The following is a 27972-nucleotide window of genomic DNA, read 5'->3' on the forward strand; positions in this document are numbered from 1 at the left end:
ATGGACTGCCAACCACCCAGAGCAGCTTCACAGGTCAACATGGAGCAGACACAGTGATAGTGGAGAAGTATGTTGCCCTCCTCGCTACCAAGTAGGCTCAAAAATGAGCAGCAGCTTCCGCTTACTCGGTTTTCTGTCCCTTAAACTCCAGCCATTTCCCCATACATTTAGTTGCCTCCAGCTCCTCTGAGGAACGAGTCAGATACTACAGTCTGGGTGACGTCATCGGCATATGTAGTCACAGGCTCTGCTCTCTATAGTCCTGAAATTTCATTTCCTCAGAGACCCACTGAAGGCCTAGTCTGAGCATTTCTTAGAAGGCTGTTAGACTTCTAATTTTAATTAAAAACAGGTTATGCAGCTGGGGGAATGAACATGGAGGTATTTTAGATAGTACCTATTTAAAATATATTTCAAACTCTAGGTTTTGTTTGCTTAATAAATTATTTCCAAAAAAAACATTTAAAAAATTATTACAACGAAAGATTAAATACCGTTTCCCATATCAATTGTCAGATAATAGTACACATAGACGCATCAATAAACCATACAAAATGTATAGTGGCATCAGGGACATACACACAAGCAAATCACAAGCAGAATCCCACCTCTCCCAGATTCAACTGATGTACCTAATTCAGAGACTTATGTTGCCTACTTTACTTCCTGAATAATAATAATAATAATAAAACTACAGATGGCTTTATTTCTCATTTTATGGGGGAAAGCCCATTTTTGTTGTACCATTAACTCCATTCATAGTGGGTGCCTACATGCACAGCCTGAAGGACCGCTCAGTCTGCAGAGCATGATAGTGTAACCTCAAAGTCATGGGTTCAAGCCCCACATGGCGCAAAACAATTCCTGCATTTCAGGGGATTGGCTTAAATGACCCTTGTGGTCCCTTCCAACACTACAATTCTCTGATTCTAATAAAAAAAAGAGTGCTCTACATTGTTGAGAGCCCCTTTTTCCTCTGCAGTACTTAGTGATGGGGCATTTGCACTGTTAAGGCTTGTTCATGTATGAGTTCATGTGTACCCCTGGGCTTCTCTACAGTGAATTAATGTTGGCTGAATATTTAAAATCACACTGTTAAAAAGGATGTTCTGTATGTGGCATTAGATCTGCAAAGATCGTGCATGTGTGGACCCGTCATGGATATTTTTCCACCTGCAGCAAAACTGCCGATCGCACAGACTGGAAACAGAGAAGAGGCAGGGAGAGAAAAGCTGAAATTCTGCCTTTCTCAACAAGTTAAGTACATTGCTTTGACCTACTCAACTGTATATCATTCCTATTAACTATCTAGAAGCTCGAGCTGTAATGTCGCACAGACTACTGGAGTAAGCAGACACCGTCCTCCACTGCTAAAAGATGTGAACACGGCTGCCCTTGTAGAACAACCCTTGATTGAGTTTTGTTAATTAGTCCCATGTCATTCTTTCCTTAGGACTGGAAGATTGCCACATACTTTCAGCTTAGCTCCATTTCACCCAAACGGCATTTATCATTGTTCTAATTAACAAGGGCAAAGGAAGAAATGAATGCATCACAGCTGGGGTCACACTCAGGTTTCAAGGAAGCCTTTAGCAGGAGTAAAGACAATGCAGGACAAAAATAAAATACTTCATTTTGCAAGGTAGGGTGCCAAGTCCACAGAATGACCTTGGACTTTCGTGTAGCTTTCCACAAGGACTTTTCACCTTAGCTTACCCAAAGCGGAGGGGGGGCTTTCAACTCTCTGGGCAGTCAACCAACCTGGCAGGGTGAAACTTAGAGATGAGAAACTTGAGTTCAACTTCACTTCTACAGTGGTACCTCGGGTTAAGAACTTAATTCGTTCCGGGGGTCCGTTCTTAACCTGAAATTGTTCTTAACCTGCAGCACCACTTTAGCTAATGGGGCCTCCCGCTGCCACCATGCCACCGCAGTGCAATTTCTGTTCTCATCCTGAAGCAAAGTTATTAACCCGAGGTACTATTTCTGGGTTAGCGGAGTCTGTAACCTGAAGCATCTGTAACCTGAAGCGTATGTAACCTGAGGTACCACTGTATAATGAAATTGTGTAGCTCTGGGCACCCTCTCTGTTAAGTTGTGGGTGAACATATCAGACAACACAGCAATTCTTCAAACAGCTCTTGTTTATGCACAGGCCAGAATAGAACTGAACTGAAGGGTTCAGCCAGCCTGCTTATATAGAGCTTCACTACAATGCAACTGTAGCGCTTTCTGTAACTATCCAATCACTGAATGTCACTTTCAATCCCTTATTTGCATATGTGGACCTGAGTGAAAACTATCTACAGTATCCCCCTGCTGGCCCAGGGTGAGAACTTCAGTACATAACACTCTCATTTCTTGCTTATGAGGTTATGGTGATGCCTCTTGTATAGGAACCAGAGGCGCCAGCTTGCAAGGGCAATTGGGAGGCCAATGTTGCACAGGTAACGTCAGGAGGTTGGGAGGAGCTGAATGCAGAAACAGCATGGCTTCAATGGCTGGCAGCTCTTCCTCCGCCTCCTTCTGGCGCCACCACTGGCAGGGAGCTGCTTCGACCCTTCTCCCCCTCTGTGGAAGGAGGAGGAGCTGCTCTCCCAATTCTTCAGGATGTGGGGGGGCATCCCCCTCCCCCCAAATGGCTTGGCTTCCCTGAGCTGGCACCCCTAATAGGAATGCCTTTTATAGACAGTGGCGTAGCGTGGGTTGTCAGCACCCGGGGCAAGGCAAGTAATTTGCGCCCCCTAACCCGTGGATTTGCGCCCCCTAACCCTAACCCTAACCCCCCGATGTTGCGCCCGGTGCGGCCGGCCCCCCTGCACCCCCCACGCTACGCCACTGCTTATAGATATAACACCCTCCTAACAGTACAGGAGATTCTTGCTCCCTCTTGCTCACTAGCATGAGGGCAGCTCCAAGGATTTGGGCACACGTAATTTTCATGTATATGTGGAACTCTTGGAACCGAACCCCAGCATAAGATGTGATTGTACTGCCTACAGAATGGTTGTGAAGTCACAGCAAAATTAAACATGGTGGAGTCAGAGCAAGCTGACCTTGTTCAACTTACTTTTGTTGTGGCAAATGAACCTCGTGAAAAGGGAAAAGCTTGTAACTGGCTTCTCGCTGGCCAGGGCAGTTGTCTTTGTTCTACTGGCCAGCTTTCTCCAGGGCGCCCTGCTTCTTGTCTGCCCTGGCACCTTTCCCCTTCAGTGGGCTGCTTCCTTTGGTTTCGCAGGCACGCTGGCCTGCCTGCATCCAAGAGTTTGGTCAACATCGTCGCAACAGCATGTGCTTGTATGCAAGCTTGCGCCTACGAAACTGGGTTCTAGCACTTTTAACACACTGCAGATTCTCACCAGAGGAATGTAAGCTCTCATGCTGTCATAATACAAGTCATTGCGGAAACATCGGATCCAGCACTTTCTGCTTCAATTTGCAGCTTTGGGAAAAGTTTAATACTTCAGACCTCCATGGCAGGAAGCTGGGTCCCTTCCAGCATTCCCCACACTGTCAAGTTTCGACACTGTTGAGAAGTAGCTCCTAATCACAACTAAGGCGCTTGCAGCACTGAGCAAGGCAAACAGATGGGAGTCCTTCATTTGGCATCCAAGACTTAACGTTGCTGGATTTTGCCTTAGGTTTTTTGCTCACAGCTTTTGGTTTCTCCTCCTTAGCATCTGTTGAAAAGATTGGGGATGGGGAGCCGGGAGAGAGGAGAGAGGAGAGAAACACAGATGAGTCATTTTCTTTTGTTTACAAGAGAAACAGTGCCATATTAGGCTATTTAATCTCCCTCCCACCCCTCTATCAGCCAGTAGGCCAAATTTGTCAATCAAAGCCATAACACACTGATGCAGAGCTAGACTTGCCTCCAGTAGTTTAGATGGGCAGTCTTTCGTGCAAAATCAAGGAGGTTAATGGGCCATCAGAGCTTGGGAACTTAACACAGTCAAGTATCGGTGTCTGAATAATTTAGAACTGGAGCCTGATGAGACCAATTCAATAAGCCTATCATAGCCCAGTGGGGTAACACTCCCCCCAGAAAGAGCCAATTCAGTGTCTGGGAGTACATCAGTCAGAACCTAAGCTGCCTGGTTGAGAGAGTGGCCAAGAACATGTTTTATTGGCTGCCACTGATTTCACAACTATGCCTGTTCTAGGAAGAAAGAGATTTGGTAATTGTTGTGCACTAGAACCCCCTGAAATGTGTCAGATGTGGGGCTTGAAAGTTGTTTGTAAGCTGCAGCTTGCCCAGATTTCTGGAATTCGCTAAGGGGAACACAAAACACCAATCTTAACGTGAGTGGCACTGGTTATGGGTTTGTTTCAGGGCTAAACTCAAAATAATAAAAAACAACAACAACAACAACAACAAATACCCCACCCATCTGGCTGGGCTTCCCCAGCCACTCTGGGCAGCTCCCAACAGAAGAAGAAGAAGAAGAAGAAGAAGAAGAAGAAGAAGAAGAAGAAGAAGAAGAAGAAGAAGAAGAAGAAGAACAACAACAACAACAACAACAACAACAACAACTTCCCTAAAAAGCCCTTTATGGTTTGATTCTGGGATACCTGTGTTAGCATATTTCCCCATATATCCCTTCCCACTCATTAAGATCCAGCACAGATAATGTTCAAATAGTTCCATCTTCTATCAGGTTGGTGGTCATCATAAAGAGGGCTTTCTCCGCCGTGGCTAGGACTGGTCGATGGGCACCAGGGGCTTACACACACTTACCTTTCCTCTGCTCTTTCCAGGCACAGTCCGTGATTTAATGCTCTGTGTCTGAGCAACCCCACCCACCCCCACAAGCTTTCCCCATGAAAACCTGCTCTTTAAGGCTGAATTGGAGCAAACCGCAATCAACAGAAAATTCTGGTTGCCTTTTGTTGTGCTTCAGCTTTAAAGAGCGGGTTTTCGCAGAGAACACTCCGGAGCAACAACATAGTGGGGCTTTCATACCCAGAGCTTTAAAGCAGACTTATGCCTGGGGAAAGTGGGGCAAAGGGTAGGTGTAGATAAGCCCTAGAATGAGAAAAGATGAATTCAGTCCAAGAAAAGCAGTCCAGAACATCCCCCTGCTTGGGAAGAGGGAGCAAAATGGTGGGTTTAACAGCTGCATTAATCCCTTTAATATTATGTTGATCCTACCACCATTCTCTGAAGTCAGAGAAAGCCAAAATCATTTGCCCTTGTTTTGCTACATGGCTAGCGATTTGGTGGCACTGAAGAGCAATTGCTCTCTGCGATACAGAAATCACAGGCAAGTTGGGGAGGCTAGTGCTCAAAACACAGTGACAGATTTTGGGATAAAGGGAGCAGAAATGCATAGGGTTGTTTCTATTCTGCAGTTGATGCCCAGTACATAAGGCAACACCCTGAGAATATTAGTCTTTTAGTAATAGAAAATAAACAGAAGTCAAGACCTTAGGACTCTATAAATGAAACATCAGAAACAGAGACTGTAAGGCAGAGCAGCATTTCTGATACGTAAGCCAGGTCTGAATTTTCCTGTCCAGCTCTTTGTCCATGCATAGGACAAGTAAAGGCATAAAAAGGCCAGGTAAAGAACTCAATTTTAATCCAGCTGAAACCAAATTATTTTTTTCATTGGTTCAGGCTCCATCTCCAGCACTTTGTCACATTGAGTGCCTGTGTATTCAAGGCAGCCTTGGCAGGATGGGCCAATGTAGCTCCTTAGAATGCCAAGAAGAGGTTTTGGTGCCTTGCCCAATCTACAAACCTAGCAAAGCATCATATTCAGTCATTTTCACTAGCCTTTGCCAAGGCTATTATTCACACAAGATCAATACTCCAGGGACAAACAGGGTTCTCTGGCGGATGTCTTTTGCCTTGAACTACTGCGCAACTGGCAAAGCAGTCCCCATCACTGCAACTTCATCCTGGGAAAAGACTTGTTGATTTCTACAAATCTTGTTTTGGCAGCAGCTCTGCCAAAACAACAATGGCAGTACTAACTGGACCAGTTTCTCAAAACTTTTTACTGGCCTAGCCCAGCTTCCAAGGCAGTAACTCAGGCCAGTGCCTTCTTGCCTACCTTAATAGAATTAGCCTTTCTTATCATAAAACAAAATTGCACAAACAGACCTTTGCTTTCAGAGTAAGTTTGCTTTCTTCCCTTCCTCTTTCCTCACTTTCCTCTTAATGCTTCTGATTAGCATCTTAATTGAGAGGGCTGCAGTGGCAGCTGCTAATTATTCTCCTTCAAGTCAGTGTGCCAGCGTGATTACGAACAGGTGGCAGTGGGGCTGAATTTAGTTTGCCAGCACTTGCAAACAGGAGTGTGGGTGAGGAAGGAGGGAAAGGATAATTAGAGATCTCAACAATAAAAGAGAATTCTTAAGGGGCTTGTTCTAGCCACCACCTTTAAACCGGAACAAACTGTACGAGGAATTACCTTGCAGGGCTGCTGCTGCTGCTGCCACCCCTCTTCTGAAAACATCTCCACACAACCATATGTAGCATGGGGCGGGGGCTTTTATCTGTGCTGGACAAAGTTTCACCTGCTAGATTTCTGTGTGGTGGCTGTAGTTAAAGTCACCAGAAACTTTTTCTTTTTTTCCAACTGATAGGTGTGTGGCAGGTGCGTGTTTTCCTATCATGGTGCTTCAGTGTCAGGAAAACTGGCACATGATGAAATAGAACAAGTCACTAGCCTACCTCAAGCCTTCTCCAACTTGATATGCTCTGGATATTATTGGACTCCAGCTCTCACTAGCCCCAGACAGCATGGCCAATGGTCAGGAATGATGGGAGTTATACTCCAAAACAAAGGAGCAATCAAGCCTGGTAAATGCTTGCCTGGCTGTGGGATGGAGGCATGAGGGCTCTCACAGAGTCCTAGAGGCCTCTAAGTTCCTTCACGAAGCCGGACAAGCTCTTACTGAGCTTTGTGAAGGACCCTGCCAGAGCCTTACACCTCCTCCCTAAAGCCCGCTTAAGCCAGTGCTGTGGAGGCAATACAAGAGGGAATAAGCAGCTGCCTTTACATCAATGTGTCTCTTCCTTTCCAGACACTCCCAATCCACTCTGCCTCCCACTGGGTTTTCATCCCAAGTGTCAGAATTCCACAGCCAGTGAGCATGCTCAGTCCTCATTGGGCTGCTTCGGGGCTCCCCCTCCCTCATGAGTTTTTCTTTTTTTTCTTTTTAAAAATTGTACTTCTGCAAAGCTCAGAGTGATGCTGAACCTGTTGACATCTCCTTCTTGAATGTCACTGAGGCAATTGAATTAGGATATGGAGTGTGGTCGTTTCCCACACACACAAACCCCAGTGTATTCACCTAAATGTGTGGCTGCTCTAGAGAACATTTTGAATGGGAACTCTTTCCGCTTGGAATGGGTGTGATGATAGGTGCAGCTCACATGAACCAAGTATTCACTGAAAGACGGGCTGCCTGTCCCTTTAACAGTTCTGAGCACCAGGAGCTCATACAGCTGTGTTATCCCTCCTCCTGTTCCACTATTTCAAGGATCTCTTTGGACACTCTGGTCCCTCCCCATCTGTAGCTGGAAGGATTTTGCTTTTGCCCCACAGCTAGCAGAGGGGAAAGGGATAGGCGAAGAGGCCAGTATCTCAGAACTATTAAAGGGACAGGCAGCCTAAATGTGGTCTGCACCCAACAGCAGCATGTAAACAAGGCCTTGGGGATATGTAAGATACATGGGATATTAAAATCCCTTCACAAACCTGATTTTAATCTCTCAGAGTTGCGTTTGTGGCATTTTCAGAAAGCGCTCTGAGACGTTACAGTATGGACTACCGTAAGCGACTAGCAGTAAGGTGGCATGTGGAAATTCAAATGTTTGGCATTTTGCATTCTAATTGGAATCTGTTTTATAGTGTAATTATTTTTAATGGCACTGTTTCCTGTTCAAGTGCTTTGAAAGGAGGTGAGGGAAATGCAAGAATACATAAATAATTAGGACTGCCGTCCTATGTGCATTTACTTGGGAGTGAGCCCTGTTGAACACAGTGGGACATACAGCCGAATAAACCGAGTAAACCAGGGCTGGGGAACCTCAGGCCCAGGGCTGAATCTGGCCCTTGGGATTCTCCACAGGCATTGCCCCCTCTATAGACCACACCTCTCACTGGCCCTAGTCCCTCCAGCTTACACACCCTTTTTGAGTGCTTTTGCTTGACTGGCATGCGTCCCTCAGAAGGTTGGTCAAGAGGGAACTCTCCAGTTTAAGATGTTTCCCACTCTTGTAATAAAGAACAAAGTGGTGCATGAACTAGGTTGAGGAGGATTTATTACACAACAGACTATGATAACAACATCCCCACCCACTTACCGTATTGCTTTGGGAAATCATAGAGTAGCCGTGAAGACTGGGGGACTGTATTAGGGCAGCTGCTGTAAGAGATCCAAACCAGAGGCACTCCCTTCTTGCTGGAATGTGTACTCACAGCAGGCTTTGCATATGCAAGACATTCTCAGTTTTGTTGGGTCATGGGAGCCTAGTGGGTGGATTGTCAGGCTGCCAGAGAGTGCATGGAGATAGCAGAACAAGTAGGAAGAGAAGAAACTTCTGGGTCACCAGGAATTTCCCAAATAACATAGGCAGAATTCATACACTTGTGAGTTCCCATTGAGTATCAACCGCTGGTTGGAGTAAGGTTGCCAGATGTGTCCTGCTTTAAAGGATCTTTCTATCCAGAACTTATTGGTCCTGCTGTAAATTCATGCTTTTGTAGCACGTAATGAACACCCCATATTGTGAACTCCACACAGTTCCAAAGCAGCCTCTTATATTGAAAAGTTTGATCTGGCAGCCATGGGTGTAAGGATTGTTCTGGAAATGTACTGTATGTAAAAACTGAGCAGAGATGGCAAAAGTATATATACTAGGAGAGAGGAGCAACTGCCTGTCTCTTTGCATGCTCCTTCCCATCTTCGTGCTCTGTGTGAACCTAATTCAAACCCTTCTTAGAAACATGTGCAATGGAGTCCCTTTGCTAGCAGTGGCAATGCAATCCACAAAACAGCAGGCTGAATTTGCACTTAGGAAATGTAAATTCAAACAGAATCCAAAAGCCTCTTTGATATAGAACAGAGAATGTTTGCATCTCTCTCTCTCTCTCTCTCTCTCTCTCTCTCTCTCTCTCTCTCACACACACACACACACACACACACACACGGGGGGGGGGGGAGAGAACCATAGCTGGAGATGTAATGAGTGTGCATCTTACATGGCGCTTAGATTCTGTTTCTACAAACCATACCAGACTTCCTCAGATTATGAGAAGCAGATGGCTCAAGTTGCTAGCAGAAGTCACGTTCTGAAAAGACAGGAGTCTGAGGCTGCTTGGCCCATGATACTTTACTGCCTGAAGTGGAGCATTATGTAAGTCATCATCCCCGACACTGGGGCCAACAATTATTTTATTTTTAATCACTCTGCACCGTTTATATATCAGTTACTGCCTTCATCTATATCCCTTTAAATTCTGCCATCTGAAACCGCCTGCTTCGGCTTGCTGCATAGTAGTCCTGGTTTGGTAGATTAACTACCTTTTTAAACATAAAAAAACATGATTCCATGCAACTACCTGCTTCATCCTCATATAGTAGTTATATATAATAGTTTGTTCCTTACATAGTAGTTTCATGAACCCCCTGTAGAGGATATGAGCTGATAACCACCCCCTTCCCCAACAAGAAAGCACACTGCTCAATGCATCCGCTTGCCGCTTATTGGTGTTAGTATTAAGACCCCAGGGCAATGCCTTCCTGGAGAAAAGGGAGAGATCCTGGCCACATACCATCATAGGCTCAGATTGTATACATGTGTGAATAAACCATATAGCATAAAGACACCACAGTCTCCGATGTGCCTCATTTTCTGAAGGAAACACAGAGGATAAAGTGCACCTGAACTGCTGGAATCTCACCCTGCTGTGGAGATAGGGGTGGTGTGTAATAATATGTTTGGTGGACACCCTCCTAAAGGACAGCAGGGTGTCCAACATGGCACCTAAGAAGCAGAGGGAGAGAGGGAGAAACTAGCGCTAACACACAATTAGAGAACAACCCAACAATAAACAGGGAGGGGGGGCACACAAAGACAAAAGCTAGAACTGAAAAGGAAACACACACTCATAGCAAAGATGCTCAGAATTGGGATTTTTTTCCCCCAGAGGGAAAAAGGTCCAGGCTGTCACAGCCACAGGCAGAAAGATCTGTAGGGTGGGATGAATTAAAATGCTGCAGGGTTCTTCCTATCCAGTGGGAGGCATCATCCTCAACACTGAATGTCCTCCAGCCTAATCTGGTAAATATTTCCTTCAGAACTGCATCTCATAAACAGCCTCACTCTTTCCTGTTGCAAGAGAAGACTGTGATTTTTCTCAGCCTCTGGGCCTCTGGATTCTGAAATGAGGAGCAAAACAGAAAAGTGGTTGCTATAGTGACTAGGCCTTGTCCAAGCTAGGTCACAATAGACCACAGTGTGAAGAAGGTTTAAAGTTGGATACTTCTAGTGGCTCTGAGTCCAGAGTGTACCCTGATAAGACCATGGAATCATATCAGTTGCCCCCCCACCCCCCAGCCAAAGGGAGGGTCATTAGCACAGGGGGAGAAATGGCTTCTAAGAAGCAGCGAACCAATGGTTCCCCTGAACCGAAATAATCAGGGGGAGGAAATTTACCACAGGTATTGGAAACCATGCTAAAACACTGGAGATGTTTCAGTTTTAAAACTGGAAATGAAGAGGTTGGAAACTCCAGTATTGGAAGCCGAACAGAGAAAATCATAAAGAGCTTTTTGGAAGCCACACAGTGAATTCAGACATCTAACAGAGATGCGAGAATTGGGAGATGCAGCAGTCTGAAGAAGCAAAGTGACAGCTAGAAACCGCCAAGTACAGCATCCACAGCCAGCAGCATCTTTGGATGAGGACAGAGATAACATTTGTAGAGTAGTGAGGCTGTACTAGAAGCACCCACACTGAATTAAATACAAATATACCTTTTGTATTCAACAGCAAAGGTTGCTAGGTTTATCGAGGGTGCAATGAGATTAAGGGCCACTATCTGAACGATAATCTTGGCCATTTGATTGCCCTTTTTACTCATTGCTGTCTTTTCTATATGTATATGTTTTATTTGTATATATTGCTTGTTTTGTGTTGCTATGGCCATTGGCTAATGCGAATAAAGTTTATCTTTGACTACCTTTTCTATTTAACGCTTGGCCTCGTTAAAAATAAAAATTGTGATCTTAGGGTAAAGTCAGTGGTGAATAAACAGCACCAATTGCTTAGCTGGTAAGCCTTAGCTGTTGTGATGTCACCAAGATATTTCCCTCCACCTCACCCCCCGTAGTTTTGCAATTATTATTTTTAATGGGATTTTAACACTGACATTTTGAAATAAGGCAAAAGATGAACATGCAGATAAACATACAGGCATTTATTTTAGAAATAACAAGGTGGGTGGCCCTCATGAAACAAGGAGGAAATAAGACTGACAGCTGGCCCAGAATTCAGCTTGCTAGAATGTACATAGGCTATGTAGATAGTGAATGGGAAGCCAGGCTCACATCCAGAGTGAATAACGTAGAGCAACTTCTTTTTAAACGTGATTACATCCGTTTTCTCCATTCTACCTATTTGGTAGCAAAAGGATTATATATATATATATATATATATATATATATATATATATATATATATGCTTTCGTAGATTTTCACGGGTACAGGAATGCAGGTTTTGGTGTCTTCGGGTGTCTTCCCGTGTAAGAGTTGGGGTGTCTAGGCGACGTTTCGACGAGGTCTCACTCGTCATCTTCAGGCTGGTGCTTTCGGCTTCTTGTTCCAGTAACAAGAAGCCGAAAGCACCAGCCTGAAGATGACGAGTGAGACCTCGTCGAAACGTCGCCTAGACACCCCAACTCTTACACGGGAAGACACCCGAAGACACCAAAACCTGCATATATATATATATATATATATATATATGCATGACAAATGCAAGAGCATTCAAATTTCCCCCACTTTTCCTTTGGAAAAGGATGGGTGAAATTCAGGAAAGCATATAGCTTATTTGAGGAATAAAATAGAGGAAGTGGTAGCTTGGAGAAGGTTTGGAGAAATGAGACAGCAAGAGAGAAGGGTTATCACCAGCTAAGGTTCCATAAGGCCATAAGAAAAGTTATGTTAGATCAAACCAGAGGTCCATTTAAGGAACATCCTATTTCTAACAAAGGTGAGCTAGATGCTTTTAGGAACCCTACAAACAGCAGCACAGCTGCAGGGTTTATTCCTACTACATGTACTGTATAACCTCTGAACATTCAGGTCATCACTATTAGACCCACTGTCTATGTTTTTGCCTGTTTCCCTTTTGTCTCATCCCTCATGTACGGGAGCAATTTAACATGGCTGTCAAACAAAGTTGGAGATGACCTAATTTTCGCAGGAATTGAAATACTGAATTCCAGAAGAACAACCGATCTGCAGAGTAAGGGAAATCTGGCTTGTTTTTGAGGGTTGCTTCCTTAACAGTGCCAGCTGGGAATGAACAGCACAGGCTTGGGAAATGTCCACATGGCAGGGCGCTACATGATCAGCCACGACACACAGTAGAGAGAGGTGGCACCGAGAAACTATTTCATGGAGGCCATTCCAGCTTCTTCGGTGTGACGAAAGCAACAAGATTATTATTATTTTATTTTTAAAAAGTGGCATGAGCTTTCATAGGTTAGACAAATTACCGGTAAGTGGATGGATAACATAAGGGAATGCAGGAAAGCAAATGCAGGTCACCTGATAAATCAGAATAGTAGTAGATGGTTCAGGAATAACATGTTAATATAGGGGATAATGGGTCAGAACAGACCATGAAACTCTTGGGCCAGCCAATATTGTTAAGTTGAGGGTGAACATACCAGACGACACAGTGATTCTTCAAACAGCTCTTGTTTATTCACAGGCCAGAACAGAACTGAACTGAAGGGTTCAGCCAGCCTGCTTATATAGAGCTCCACTAGAACGCAACAGTAACCATTTTCTGTAACTATCCAATCACTGAACGTCACTTTCGATCCCTTATTTGCATATGTGAACCTGAACTATCTACAGTATCCCCCTGCTGGCCCAGGGTGAGAACTTCAGTACATAACAAATATCTCTTACTTAGCCTAACCCACAAGACAGGTTTGTGGAGAGGAGAAAGGGAGTGTGGAGTGCACTCTGTGCCTGTTCTAGGAAGAACGAAGGCTCCTCTTAATTATTAAATAATTATCTTATGCCTAGATGAATGTAAGGCAGCAGCTGAAGAACCAGCTTTTGAGACCTTGGTATCTCTACTTTCCTGGGTTTAATTATGTGGCAGACTGGTGGTGACTGCTACTCTTAGTAGAAAATTGGTCTTTGCCTCTCTAGTGATACAAGTCGTGTCAATTCTGGGTCACCAAGTAGTGCAGTGGTAAACTTTGAAATACAAGAGCCCATAGTCCTAATCTTGCAATGTAGTCGCCCAGCCGAGTAATGTACACAAAAATGCATATGCCAGGGTAAAGTATGCATTAAAACTCACATAGTAGTGAAAATAATATGCATAACTATATTAGAGGAAATTGCTTTCATAGATGAATAGATAGATAGATGGCAAAATTACAAACAAAACTATGTGTGTTAGGACAAAATTGCCAATGGGTTTTGACATTTTTTCTGCTCTGTATTTTAAAAGCCTCTTACATTGGGGTAGGGGAATCCTATGCCTTGGGCTGTATGTGGGGAGTTCTTCATTCTTGTTTTTCTAGCACTGTATTTCCTCTTTGGAGAATTTTAAGTAAGGCGTCTGCAGTTAGCTCTGCTATTTACAGCGTGGATCCCAGCAGTTATCTATAAGTCCATAAGACTGTCGAAAAACTCAATTTAATGCCCTGGGTGGTTAATTGTAAAAATTAATCAATCAAAGCTTAAATCCCTCCCACCCCATATATTTCATAATATACCTTTTTACGAATAAAATTTGAGACAAAATATTCCCAGTCAATACTGAAAAGTATTCGGTTCACCTCCATTCCTCCTAGAAATTACCCCTCTTATGTGCGAAACAGTAATTAGGTGCCAGCTTAAGTAAAGAGAGCTTAACATGCAGAAATGTCAGTAAAATTAATGAGAGGGGCTGCCCTTGCAAATAGTTCCTTATTGCAGATTTAACTTTTGTGCTTCTTGCTACCTTCCCTATCACTCCCTGCAAAGCTGCCTAGGATTAAAAACCAGAGAGAGGATCATCATGCTGCACAGAAGTAGTCTCCAGCATTGATAATGCAGAAGAGAGAGAGAAAGAGACTTTTTTTTATTAAAAAAAAAACTGAGCTAAAAATAAAGTTTCAAATACTTCAGTACAATTACACTATGCCATCTTGCGGCTCCTCAAACATATGTCAAAATCTCAGTCCATATGCTCAGTTGGTTTGCTTGTTACAGAGTGAAGAATAGCTAGCTGCCCATTAATCCTCTCAAGAGGGAGTGTTGGCCAAGAACTTCCGACTTGGGCAGCCGCCAAATGGTATTGCAGCTGAAAACAAGAAAGGTGCCCGCTGGAGACTGGTAAGAAACTCAAGGTCAGAAGCTGTGTGGTCTGTGTGGGAAAATGGGAAGGGAGAGGGAACGGAAAAAAAACGAGGCCACATGACAATCTGTATATGCTGCCATGGAAACGTGTCATGCAGCACGAAGAAGACATTGCAAAGTCTCTGCTGACTAAGAGTCTCCTAGCCTAGGCCTTTTCTTGAATCATTTATGTGTGGTGTCAGGAGGCAACAAAACAAAGAAGATAGGTGGGTAAACAAATACCATTCTGTCTCCCAGTTTTGGTGACGGGATGCCTTTGCGGTCTGCAGAGCTGAGAGGAAGACAGCCTTTTTCCCCCCTGGTGGCGCCTTGCCTCATCACGCTGGCCTCCTGCACATGAATTGGTTTGTGCTACTATGTGTTTTGAGACAGGCATACACAATCAGTGCTTAGTTCAAGGCAGGAAAGCTAGAATAGCCCTTAATGAAATTGTTGTTGGCTTCGAGACCTGTGTTTCCCTCCTTGGGTCTCCAGCTGTATTTGGACTACAGTTCCCATCATCCCTGATCACTGGTCCTGCTAGCTAGGGATGATGGAAGTTGTAGTCCAAAAACAGCTGGAGACCCAAGGTTGGGAAACACTGATCTAGACCATCTTGGCTGAAGACGCCTTGCAGGCTTTTCCTCACCTGGCCTGGGAGGACAGGGCCCCCACCGACTCCAGCTACAAAAGCTGCAGCTGCTGAACAGAGTCTTGGGCTGGGGGTTGTTTGGGGGTTTGAGAGAATTGTTGCTGTCGAGATTTGGTTTTTTAAATCTTTATTATAGATATTGTGTTGGAATCGTTCGGTTTGGTTGTGCATGAAATGTTTTATTTATTGTTTGTGACTACTTTTGTTATGTTGTAGTTATGTGTTTTTTCATGTTGTAAGCTGCTTCGAGCATGGTTTGAACTGCAGAAGGGAAAAATACAAATAAAATTATGAATGTATGTAGACCTGGGTTCATTTGGCCTCTCTGCGAGGATTACCAAGGCTCAACCACTCAAACACGTTTAGGGTGACTATGTGTTTCTATCTTCTAGACGGGCAGGCTGCAGGCCTCTTATTTGAAAGGCTGTCAGATGACAGGCCTTTATTTAAGGATATCCTTCTTCTTTTTTTGAAAGGCTGTCCAGTCCAAGTTTGACTTTAGATAAAGAATCATAAAACGGGACAGCAAGAGTCTTGACGTTGCCCTTCAACAGTTTGCAGAACCTAATCAGCACGCTGAACTGGCACACAAATTGACTTCCTCATTACAGCGAGAAGCACTTTATTTCTAGTTAGATTATAAAAATTATGTCTAAATCAGTGTCTTTACAAATACAATTACCATGTGCAAATTGGTATTCTTTGCTGTCCTCTTTTTGGGGGAGGCAAATCCTCCTTTTTGGCAATGCAGAGCTGGACACCCTACACAGGCTTCTGCTGCAAAAATTAAACAATTTCGTCCCGTGGTCTCACACAGCCTGCTTGTACTGGGCCTTGTGGCTTGCATCTTAACAAAACAAAACACAACAGCAGATAATGGGACCCAGTCATTACAAAAAGCAAAGGAGTTGGGCCCTCTTTAACTACTCTGAAATTCAAGTATTATCCAAAATCAAAGATTTGGCTGGCTATTTTAAATCACATGCAGGCCTCCTCTCACTGTCGGTACCTTATTGTTTTGCCTTTATTGGCCACTGTCCCCATTCTTCCCCAGCATTCATGTACTGCAAAGCCATCCATTGCACACAAACTCTTGTCAGCTGCATCCCTGCCTTCTGTCCCAGAAGTCCTTGAATCCCTCAGGTGGTCTCTTGTTTTCAGACAACCCCCTGGTGGGGACCTGCATGAAGTGTTTGGCTGTTCCCTTTAATCACAAGATACCACATTTTTGTTTTACATAGGCTGTTTTCTCTCCTGCCTGCCTTTCTTTTTCCCTCTCTTTTCCCTTGAACGGTCTTGTCTCCTGTCTATCTTTCACCCCCTCTCTCCCCTTGTACAATTTCCTGTTCCTTCTGCCTTTTGTACTCTCTCCCTCTTTCTGGCTTGCCACTGCAATTGTTGTTCCCCAGACCATTCCATCCTATTCCTCTTTCCCCTCCCTCGTTTCTTCACTGGGGCAGCACAAATCCCCTTTGTAGCTTACCTCTTTTTCCCCTGTGTCATCCATCTTCTTCCCTCATAGCTCTCTCCTCACCCTCCAAACTGTTCTGGTTTCATGGTATTTTCTGTCTTCCTCCTCTGTTGCTCCTGTCCATTTCCCCACTGAAATCTGGGTCAGGCACTCCCACATTGCAATGTTTCAACTGCTGGATATTCTCTGCCTCCACCCAGCATGAGACAACCCTACACAGCTTCTCTACACAGTTTGTAACACCTCTGTGTTACTTTGGAAGGCCTGAGGAGCCACCCAGAGGTAAAACCTGTCCACATGGGTTCCGTTCACAACTTCTCTTGTCCACAGGCACTTCTGACCCCTGAGAAGCCTTTCTGGAGGATTAGGAGACCTTTCTGAACAATGTGGGACACAGTACTGAATTGTTGCAAGAGAAGGGAATAGAAAATTTTCCTTCCTTGAACTTGTTGAGTTAACTTGGAACCCAAATCCAGTTCCAAAGCACAACTGAAGCCCACCCCCAACTTCGCCCTGTGGCCCATCTCACATTATTCATGAGGTCCTCCAGAAAGGGAGGGACCATCGTTCAGTGCTAGAGCATCTGCAGTTGGTCCCTTACCTTTCCCGCCCCGACCTGGCCACAGTGATCCATGCGACGGTCACCTCCAGGCTTGACTACTGTAATTCGCTCTACGCGGGGCTGCCCTCGAAGCTGTCCCAGAAACTCCAGCGGGTGCAGAATGCTGCAGCGAGGCTCCTCACGGGGTCTCTGCCATGGGAGCATATTCACCCAGTGCTTTTCCAGCTGCACTGGCTCCCGGTGGAGTACAGGGTCAGATTTAAGGTGCTGCTTTTGACCTTTAAAGCCCTTCACGGCCTAGGACCCTCGTACCTACGGGACGGCCTCTCCTGGTATGCCCCACGGAGAGCCTCAAGGTCCATAAATAGCAACACCCTAGTGGTCCCGGGCCCTAAGGAAGTTCGATTAGCTTCAACCAGAGCCAGGGCCTTTTCAACTCTGGCTCCAGTCTGGTGGAACGCTCTGCCTCATGAGACCAGGGCCCTGCAGGATCTGATTTCTTTCCGCAGGGCCTGTAAGACAGAGTTGCCTTTGGCTTGGAGCCAATTTGATTCCCTCCCCCTCTTTTTTCTTTTTCCTTTCTCCTCCTGTGATGAGGCTGCATTTAAATATTTTAATGTTTCAATATTTTAATGTTGTGTTTTTAATCTTGTTTTTAAGTTGTATTCATTCAACTTGTTTTTATTATTGCCTGTTAGCCGCCCTGAGCCCGGCCTTGGCTGGGGAGGGCGGGGTATAAATAATAATAATAATAATAATAATAATAATAATAATAATAATAATTACTTTACATGCAGAAGGTCCCAAGTTCAATCTATAGCATCTCCTGGTAGGACTGGGAGAGAACCCTGTCTGAAACCCTGGAGAGCCACTGCCAATCAGTGTGGACAATATTGAGCTAGATGGACCAATGGTCTGACTCAATATACAGCAGCTTCCTGTGTTCCTGAGCTTTTTGAGAGCTGCTGCAAGGACAGAGTGGAAAGGAAACTTTCCTTCTGCTAATTTTCCTTAGGATCCAAGCTATTGTTTTTATGTTTTCTATCATCTATCTTGGGAATGCCACTTGGCTCTGAAAGTGTTGGTTATAATTTTTTAGGAAGAAACAAAGGCAAATGCAGTACATGCCTGAAGTGAAATGTAAATCCTGCCTGCTATGATTTGCGCTGACAGTATGTGGGCACTGGCATTGTGGTATACCACAGTTTTATTGCATTGAAAGTTGAAGCAATCTGAAGAAAGGCCAACCCACTTCATGCTACAAAAGAGATGTCCTGGTTTTCCTATTTGCCCACACTCCCAGTTCACAAAAGTGAGTTTCAAATTATACATTTTTCTTTGATTACGCTTCTGTAAATTAAGCTTTGATAAGTCTCTCTACGTAATAAGAAATGAGCAACAACAGCTACAACGAAAACAAAACAGGTCTCTTCGCTACGCTTGAATGTTCAGCTGTTCATTCTGTACAAAGCTCAGAAAAGAACCTTAGGAGGAAAATGGAAATTTAACCATGGCAATGCATCCATCAGCACAGCCAATTGGCCCCAGACAACCTTATGTACACAGGCCATATGACTGAAGACGAAAATCAGATGCAAATGCTGCACCAAGCAGGTAAGTCAATTTGCAGGGAATATATGGTTTTAGAGGCAGGCATATTAGGGCCATGAACTCATGCGACATCGCAGCCTTGGGCCTGAGTTGATTTGCGCCACAAATATATATACAGGCTCTTTTCTCTGATAGCAGCTATCAGAAAATGAAGAGTCCATTCTGCCCTGCCAGGTGAATTGCAGGTGGCATGCTGCAGAGAGTGACAGAGACGGCAGGGGTGAAAAGAATGCGGTCATGCAAATGAAACAGTCTGAAGCCCAAGGTTTCCTTGGTAGATCTATGAAGGGGAAACCTGGCTTGTGGAGACGGTGGAAGTCTCAGTCTTAGTGCCTGCAGACGTGTCCTCCTCAGCCAACGGATTCTTTCCACAACAGAGGGTGCTGATCATACAGTTACGGAACTGTAAACAAACAAACAAACAAAAATCAGCATGTGGGGCTATGCCAAAAAGTCACTGACGTATCTGGGCATTAGGAAAGGCCAGTGTTTCCTGAATTTGGATCTCCAGCTGTATTTGGACTACAATTCCCATCATCCCTGACCACTGGTCTTGCTAGCTAGGGATGATGGGAGTTGTAGTCCAAAAACAGCTAGAGACCCAAGTTTGGGAAACCTTGATTTAGACAATGGCTAGACAAATCATCTAAAGTTGTATTCACTGTACCTTCCATTGTTCTTCTGTCACTGTAATCCTACATTTAAAAAAACAACCTGCTTTGTCTTGCCCCTCTCTGTCTAGTCACACAGTGAAAGCTGTACTGTATTTTAAAGCAAGTGAAAATCCTCTGGGGCCCATATGTTGATTCCCTGGCACAACGCAGCTCCCAGGGAAGTAATTGATAATACTATAATTCATAGTCTGAGAAATGCTTAGGCTTAGTCCTGTTGCCGTAAATGCTTCACAAATGGTGAGAGTCATTAGGAGCTTGCTGTTTTAATTTTAAAAAATGGGTGAGAAGGGGGACAGGCTTTTTGGCAACCAACAGAGAGCAAGTATCATCCTTGAGATAATGTGAGAACATCCTCTCCAGTCCCTTGCCACACGGTTCTATTTTAAAACAGATGATTAGGGATTTTTTTCATATTAACCACCAGCACCTGCATCAAGACGCATTATATTCAGGCACATTAATAAGAAGCAAAATGCAGTCAAGATAAATTTAGCACATGAGCTAAAGAGCCTGGTTCAAATCTCAGCTCAGCAACACAATCACGTAGGGGAAGCCACTGTCTCTCAGCGTCCCTCCACTTCACATTTGTAATACGGGGGGTAATAAAAATGGTCTACCTTACAGGGTTTGCCACAAGAATTATTAAGCTAATGTATATAAGGAAGCACTTTAAGCACTTAGGGAGAGTGCCATAAACTCTTCAAGTATTGTTATATTGTTGGAAAGCCAGGGCAACGTTGCCAAGTTACCTGTCTGTTCATTAAGATGTAAATCACCGGGTTGTAGATAGCAGAGCTCTTGGCAAAGAAGGCCGGGATGGTCATAAATACAGGGCCGAAGTCTGACCCTTGGTGAGTGAAGATGTAGAAAGCAACACTGGCGTAGGGCACCCAGCAAACAAGGAAGGAAATGACCATGATGACAACCATGCGGGTGACTTCTTTCTCAGCTTTCTGGGTGGTGGCAGACTCCTGCTGCTGAGCCGCTGCCTAGAAGCATGACAACAGAGGGCGGTCAAGACTAGGCAACAGGGCTATTTGGGAATGGGCAGCTAATCACCAGGACAGAAACTAGTAGCATTCCAGTGCGGTGGGGGATGATACAGCTCTGGGTGGGCTTCTTTAGGTACTGTAATAGGTATGAGTTACTCGTGCGTAAGCTGGTGCCTTTCTCGGTTAATTTGCCTTGTTAAACCTTTCTGACTGCACAGCCCCTTCTCATCGCGGCTGCCTCAGTCACTGGCAGAATCCGTCAGTGGGCGTTTCTTGAACCTCTTCCAACATAAAAGTTGTTTGACACCCAGTCTCCTCCTCCTCTCACTGTGCGGGAGTCTTCTGCGCAGGGAAGGCGTGGGTAGCGGAGGACCTGGGCTCTCCTCACTGATGTCCTGGAGCCCTCCCTCCAATTCCCCCGTCTGCCCCCCCTTTATCCCTGGTGTTGCGCTGATTGGCTTCCCCCTCTACTGAGCTGTTTCTCCCCCTGGTGCTGGGTCCTTCGCCAGCATCATCTGGGAGCCTCCCCTTCGCCTCTCCCTCCGATGTCAGTTCCCTGACAGGTACTGTAGTTAAAGGTTCTGGGCCTCCATTCTGTTACATCCCAAAGAATAACAGTTGGTTCCCTTCGTTGTGAAGCTGGTGCCCAATCCTTTTTCAGAAGCAAGTGACAATCGAAAACTATTATTACAATATGTTGAATTGTTAAGGCTGGCATTGGAGGGAAGAGCAGGTAGCAGGGATGTGGAAAACTGCATGGGGTTTCATTGTTTATGCAAATCGCAGTTTGATTCCCGCCCCGCCCCCAATATTTATTTAGATTGTTTTGTAACCAGGTGCATGGGCATCATTGAGAAGGGCTTACAGCATTTAAGGAGAACAGAGCCTAGGGGTTGCTGATCAGAAGGTCAGCGGTTCAAATCCCCGTGACGGGGTGAGCTCCCGTTGTTCAGTCCCAGCTCCTGCCAACCCAGCAGTTCGAAAGCATGCAGTGCAAGTAGATAAATAGGTACCACTCCAGCGGGAAGGTAAACAGCGTTTCCGTGCACTGCTCTGGTTCTCCAGAAGCGACTTAGTCATGCTGGCCACATGACCCGGAAGCTGTACGCCGGCTCCCTCGGCCAATAAAGCGAGATGAGTGCTGCAACCCCAGAGTCGGCCACAACTGGACCTAATGGTCAGGGGTCCCTTTACCTTTACCTTAAGTAAACTATAAATGCAACATTCCGCAATTATTGCTGTGGTTTTGTTTCAGAAGTTCACTGAGGGTACAAAGTCAAAACTTGGATTATCCTGGTACCTCCATTGTGAAATCTCCTTGCACTGGGCTGGGAATGATGAAGTCAGAAATGTTTTCAGCCTTGATAGGTTTGCGCTGGAGAAGGGAGAAGAGTTTTATCTTTTTGTAGGGTCACCCACCTGTTTAACAGTGCAGACAAGGCGACCGTAGCAGAAGAATATAATAGTCAATGGTGTGACAAAGTGCACCAGAAACATGTAGATGACAAAGGATTCATTGTGAACTTCTGGGTTCGGTGTATAATAATCAACTCCACAAGAGCACTGCATACCTTCTGGGATATACCTACAGTTAAACCCAAAGAGTTAGTGAGTGGGATTGTAATCTATTGTGTGTGCCCCACTTCCACAAGAGTTGAGAAGCTCCAGCAATAGCAGCAACCCAGGTCTGGTTTCATTTGGAGGAAGAGAGCACAGTCACAGTGGGTTTTTATTTTGTAATATTTGGGTTTATAAACAGAGCATAGTTTGGCGGTAAACATCTTAACACTCCAATAGCTTTAAATGTAACATATTCATTCATTCATTCATTTAATGTTTTAACAGTATAAATAAACTTCAGCTGGTGCAAATTTTAGTGACCAGGTTGCTCACTGGAGGAAGATGGTATGAGCATACTACAATGTCCTGGCCCCTACTGCATTGGTTGCCAATTAGTTTCTGGGTCCAATTAAAGTGCTGGTTTCAACTTTGGCAAAGTATGCCTTTGCCAAAACAGCTCTCACCTTCCAGAAGTATCTCCAGTCACTGTGGGCCATTTATCTGTCATCTCCCCCAACAAATAACACCCCTCACCTCTGATCATTAAGGAATGCTCACTAGTTGGTCTGGCCCCATTATCCCTCTCTTATCCAACCCCCCCCCCAAAAAAAAAAATTTGCCGCAGTCTGTATTGCTGTAAGGAATATGATGCATACCTACCTTGACCATCCAAAGAGAGGAGGACCAGCGCATGCCAAGGCCATGATCCAAGTGAAACTCACCCCTATGATGGCATGGGTCCCACTAAAGCGGAAATTGCTCATGGGCTTGCAGACCACCACATATCTTTCAACAGCCAGGACAACCAGAGACCACAGGGCTATCTCACCTGTAAGAGAACAAAAGAAGCATCTGTCAATAAGGGGGGGGGGAGGAAGAAGATGAGAAGGAGAGGGAGAGATGGAAAAGCCACCCTCTCAAACAACTCAATGGGTTCCTCTTTTTCTTGTGATTCTTCATATATTATTGGACTCTAATTCTCATCCGCTCCAGTCAGCATGACCAAAGGCTGGGCATGATAGCTGTTGTGCAAAACAATTGGAGGGCATCAGGTTTCACCTCCCTGTCCTATGGTCTACTCAGCACCATACTACATGTCTGATCAGATCCTTCTTTAGTTCCCTCATTCTTCAGGTTCACACAAGACTGTGGCAAATTCATGCACTTAAGTTCAGAGGATGAGAGAGCTGAACCCTCTTCATGCCAACCATTGGTCAATTCATTTGTAACATTTTTATACTGCCTTTCAATAATTCACTGTCATAGCTTACATCCCTGTGTAGCTCCTTTCCTCAAGTGCTTCTCCCTCAGCCAGGTACACTTTCCAGCAAAGCCCAGGGGAGGAAAAGGGGCACCGGGGCCAGATTATACCGGGAGGAAAGTGTTGAGGAAGACGTTGCTTTCCTCTCTCGTTACATTAGACTTCCGCCACTTGTTTTGTAGGCAAATCTGAGTTTGTTCCATTCACTCATTTACTAATATATTTTATTTAAAACAAGCATGCCTCATGCTTCAACACAGCTGCCCAAGGTGACTCACAACGGAGTTATCAAATCATTATATGTAGTAACGATTGAAAGCCCAACAAAACAGATCAAAACACAGGCGACATAAAAAACACCCAGCATGACGAAAACCAACACAGCTCTGCCGCCTTAAGCACCATTCCGCATTTGTTTTGATCCTTTCTTAAAGGATGCTGTGGCATCCCACCGCTCTGTTCCTGGCATTTCTCAGCCCTTGGAGAGCAGGATGAATGCAGGAGACGCCTCCCAGTGAGGGACGCTTGAGAGGTAAGGGCCCGAGTCACATAATTCTCGATCAAAGGTTTATTTTCTCTGCTGTCTGCCTGTAGCCAAACAATAACCTGGGAATAGCCACATATTTGAAGCTTCGCTTCTTTACAAACCTCAGTGAAATGAATGGGCTTGTAGGGAAACAGCACTGGGTGGACCTTGCCCACAGCAAGACGCTTTGAAACTGAATAGTGAAGGGAATAAAACTTGGATTTTTGCCCTTCTTGATCATGGATAAAGACTGCCTAAAGAGACTTGAGCCAATTTGGTCGGGTTTGTTTGCTTTTCGCTGGTTTATTTCAAATTTAGGTCTTCTCTACCCTAAGGACTGTATGTCAAGTGGAAAACCAAGTAGAAATAAAATAAAAGATAACATCACATAATCAAAATGATCGAGGGATGATGATTGAAACTGACTTGAGCACAGAAAGAGGTTTTGGTCTACATTTTGTTAACAACTTAATTCCGTTCCTGATTTACACGTGAAATAAAAGATGCCTTAGCTAAAGCCCTGCCATTTCAGCTAAGGTGTGAGATCTTACAAGTTACCATCTCCGGAGGCTCTCGGAATGTCTTCCACCAAAACCATGAGAAAAATCACGACTGCAAACTTTATAAAACAGGAGAAGTAGGCATAGTGCCCAGAACCATATATCGCATTGCACTTTTGAAGTTGAACCTAGTTTTAACCATTTGCCAGCATGATCAAAAGCTTGGTTTCCCATCAATTCTATTAACATTATTCCAGCACGGTTACCTTAGCTCAGGTATGCGACACAAGAAGGCTTAAGTAGAATCTCTGAATAGTACTATCTTTTGGAATTCTGTTGAAGAATGAAGTCATGTTATGATCTAGCTGAGATTCCCGCATTGCAGGGGTTGGACTAGATGACATGGGGTCTCTTCCACCTAAACAATTCTAGAAGATCTGAAATAGGAACTTATGTCTACAGTGAATTCATAGTGGCATGATACTTGAAGGAAAACATAAAACAGACCTACCGCCCATTGTAGCAAAGAAGCCTTCAATGTTGCATCCTACCGTTCCAAAAATGAAATATCCATTCATAGATGTGTACATGGTAGTGGTGAAGCCTATTAAGACCATGAAGAGATTGGCTATGGCCAAATTTAAAAGGATGTAGTTCAGAGGAGTTCTGAGTTTCTTGTGCTGGACTGTGACAAAGAGAGTCAGAAAGTTGATTGGGAATCCCAGAAGAATCAGAAGAAACATGTAGGCAGCCAGCGCAGAGAACTTCCACGGTTCTGCCAAATAGTACTGAGGATACTCATATGGATTCCGAACAACGCCAGTCTTGTTGGACATGGGGACATAGAAATTTTCACCTTCTGTTCCATTCATGGTGGCAGCTCTGTAGGTATTTGGCTTCTTCAACAAGTATAGATCTCTGTATTTCTCTATAAATCGCCTTCTTACATTCGCTGGACTGTTCCAAGCTAAGCTAGCACTGTTCCTTTTATAAAAAAAACACCACCACAGGTAAGCCCTGTGTTATTGATGTCAGCACAATTTAGACTTGGGTCAACATTAATCATAATAATCCAAGCTAAGATTGGAACTGTTAATTCTCTGCTGGGGTGACGCTCAGGTAGTACTTGTGATGGTGTTACAAAGCTGCTGCAAGAACAGATTGTGTGTGTGTGTGTGTGTGTGTGTGTGTATTTGACAGAGTGCTTAGATATAACACAAAGATGTCAAATAGGATACAGGAAATAACCGGTTACCTGCTTGGCTTCAAGAGGCTGCTCCCTGCCTTTTACTTCAGCTAGAGTAGAAACATCATGCACCGTTTCTGGAAAACCAGGTCTCCTTTGGAAGGAAGTTCCAGGGACACATATCTGCATGCTTTTGCTGATCATACCTGAAGTTCAGCTGTGTAGCTAGCCTATTAAGACTTTTCTGCTTCTGAATGTAATCTCATACAGCCCATAAGGCAATAGCAATAGGTCTATTTATACAATAGACAACTGAGTTGAATCCACTTCGAAATTGGTTTAAATGCAATCGATTCCCTGAAAGAACCCTTGGAATCATGCAGATGCTCAGATTGCTTTTGTTACAGATTCCCAGTCCCTTCCTTACATTCCTCAAGCTCCTGTGTGTAGGAGCAGTGGCAGGGAAAATGGGAATGAAACTGTTCTACACTTGTGGCACAGAAGCACCTTGCATTTAAATATGCTTGCACACTATCCATCATTTATAATGTGCCTCCCAACCATATCCGAAATAGAAAGCCACTGTAGAAACCCAAATGCAGAACTATCAATAAAACCACATAATAAAAATCGGCATTAAACCATCATAACAATAAACAGCCATAAAAATCAGCAGTAAAGTTGCAGCACTGAAATAATAAAGCAGTGCTTTGTACATAAATTAACAGGGCACAATCTACTTGCACGGTGGGTGAAGCACCCTTGAATGGGTGCTATATACTTTTTTATACTGGTTCCTTTCTAGTGAACCTAAGTTTAAATAAAATGCATATAATAACAGTAGGAACAAGAGAGTTTATTTATTAGTAAACACCTTCATGTCAGGATTTGAACAAATGCACTCTGATTTCTTAAGCAGACAACTGAACCCCCCAAGAAACACACAAAATGCAAGATAAATCAGGTCATGCCTTGTCCTTCGCAAGAGACCACAGGACCATCAGTGTGGGACAGGAAGCTTGCACACCTGACTTCCTACTCTGATGGAAGGGGGTGTCTAATTGGGAAACTGTGTACAGGAATGCTCACCCTGCTACATAGCTGGTCCAAGGGCATGGAATCTGCTATGCACACATGACCCAGATATCTAATACTTAGCTGTTACATAGATCTGGCATTGTGGGATTAAAGGTTTTATCTTTCAGATGGACGAACGGACTATATTAAGATTCAATAAGCCATTGCTGAGGTGGACAGAGCTTGCTGCCAAAACTGCATCATTCCAGGACTCCGCCCCAGTCATCCTTAAGGAATCATTATATGACTGGAATATGGAAAGGTTGAGTAAGGCTTTGGTGGGACATTTGCTAATGGTGGAACGATTATCCATAGCAAAACACTGGAGAGATCTAACAAGTACAGTGGTACCTCGGGTTACATACGCTTGAGGTTACAGACTCCGCTAACCCAGAAATAGTGCTTCAGGTTAAGAACTTTGCTTCAGAGTGAGAACAGAAATTGTGCTCCAGCGGTGTGGCGGAAGCAGGAGGCCCCATTAACTAAAGTGGTGCTTCAGGTTAAGAACAGTTTCAGGTTAAGAACAGACCTCCGGAAAGAATTAAGTACTTAACCTGAGGTACCACTGTACAACAATGGAACATTGTGTTGATGGGGAAACTGACTCAAAAAACTTAGGAATGCTTTGAGGTCAAAGACAATAAAATTTGTCAACAAATCCAATAGAATCTAAATTTTTAATGCACAGTAGCTTATTTACACAGCATATGGTTTATTATCACTTCATTACAACTTTCCTTAACTAATTGCAATATGTCTGCAATATTGTCACTACACAGAATAACTGTAGCTTCTGTATGAGGCCTAGTCAGTCAATCAATCAATCAATCAATCAATCATCAATCAATCTTTCTTGCGGTCAAAGACCAGACAGATGAGGGCCTATTAATTGTCTTTAACTTTTCACTTTTAAGGGCTTTTTGTAATGGAAGCAGTAGATATTTGTTTGGCTATATGGTTTGAAAGGCAATAAAAAGTATTTTTTTTAAGTGCACCACCCACATCAACAAAGTGGGAAAGGGGAAATAAAGCAAATCAGATTGACTGAGTAAGGATGCTTTTATTAGATTGCTTACTTGGTCCATATATGAGTAATGATAATGAGTGGTGCCAAAGTTAATATTTTAACATCTATGAGCTACCACTACAGATTTTAGAAAGCTCTTTTTAGATTAAGCATGACGTATTTATATATTATCAGAACTTCTGACAGTCCAAGCAGTTATGAAGATCCAAAAGACACCTTTGATGTTATGTGGCAAGTCTGCTGCCAAAACATGTCAAGGCTCCATGTATGCTGGTATATTTAT

The 27972-nt window shown here is 44.1% G+C and overlaps 1 protein-coding gene and 1 long non-coding RNA gene across 3 annotated transcripts in view; both read right to left on the reverse strand.

The window, feature by feature from the left end:
* The window catches only part of LOC310702235, a 124395-nt gene extending 118173 nt beyond the window's left edge, over window positions 1-6222 (reverse strand). The window contains exons 1-2 of one of the 2 annotated variants that reach the window (XR_014523386.1): window positions 6110-6222; window positions 3071-3680 (exon numbers count right to left, since the gene is read on the reverse strand). This is a non-coding gene — a long non-coding RNA (uncharacterized lncRNA). Of the gene's footprint in view, window positions 1-3070; window positions 3681-3872; window positions 4230-6109 lie in introns of those variants that run through there. The other variant, XR_014523387.1, reaches the window with a different exon arrangement.
* An 8296-nt stretch (window positions 6223-14518) lies between these two features.
* Window positions 14519-27059, reverse strand: RHO (rhodopsin). Its single transcript, XM_083493640.1, has 7 exons — window positions 24911-27059; window positions 22773-22941; window positions 21972-22137; window positions 20310-20549; window positions 18062-19289; window positions 16252-16446; window positions 14519-14618 (listed from the first exon to the last, which is right to left on the reverse strand). Exons 1-5 carry the CDS (start codon window positions 25269-25271, stop codon window positions 19167-19169), a joined length of 1059 nt encoding a protein of 352 aa, XP_083349766.1. The 5' UTR covers window positions 25272-27059; the 3' UTR covers window positions 14519-14618; window positions 16252-16446; window positions 18062-19166.
* Between the last annotated feature and the right edge of the window lie 913 nt (window positions 27060-27972).

The sequence above is a fragment of the Podarcis liolepis genome (assembly GCF_965112155.1).
Source record: "Podarcis liolepis genome assembly, chromosome: 2".
In the NCBI taxonomy this organism is placed as follows: domain Eukaryota; kingdom Metazoa; phylum Chordata; class Lepidosauria; order Squamata; family Lacertidae; genus Podarcis; species Podarcis liolepis.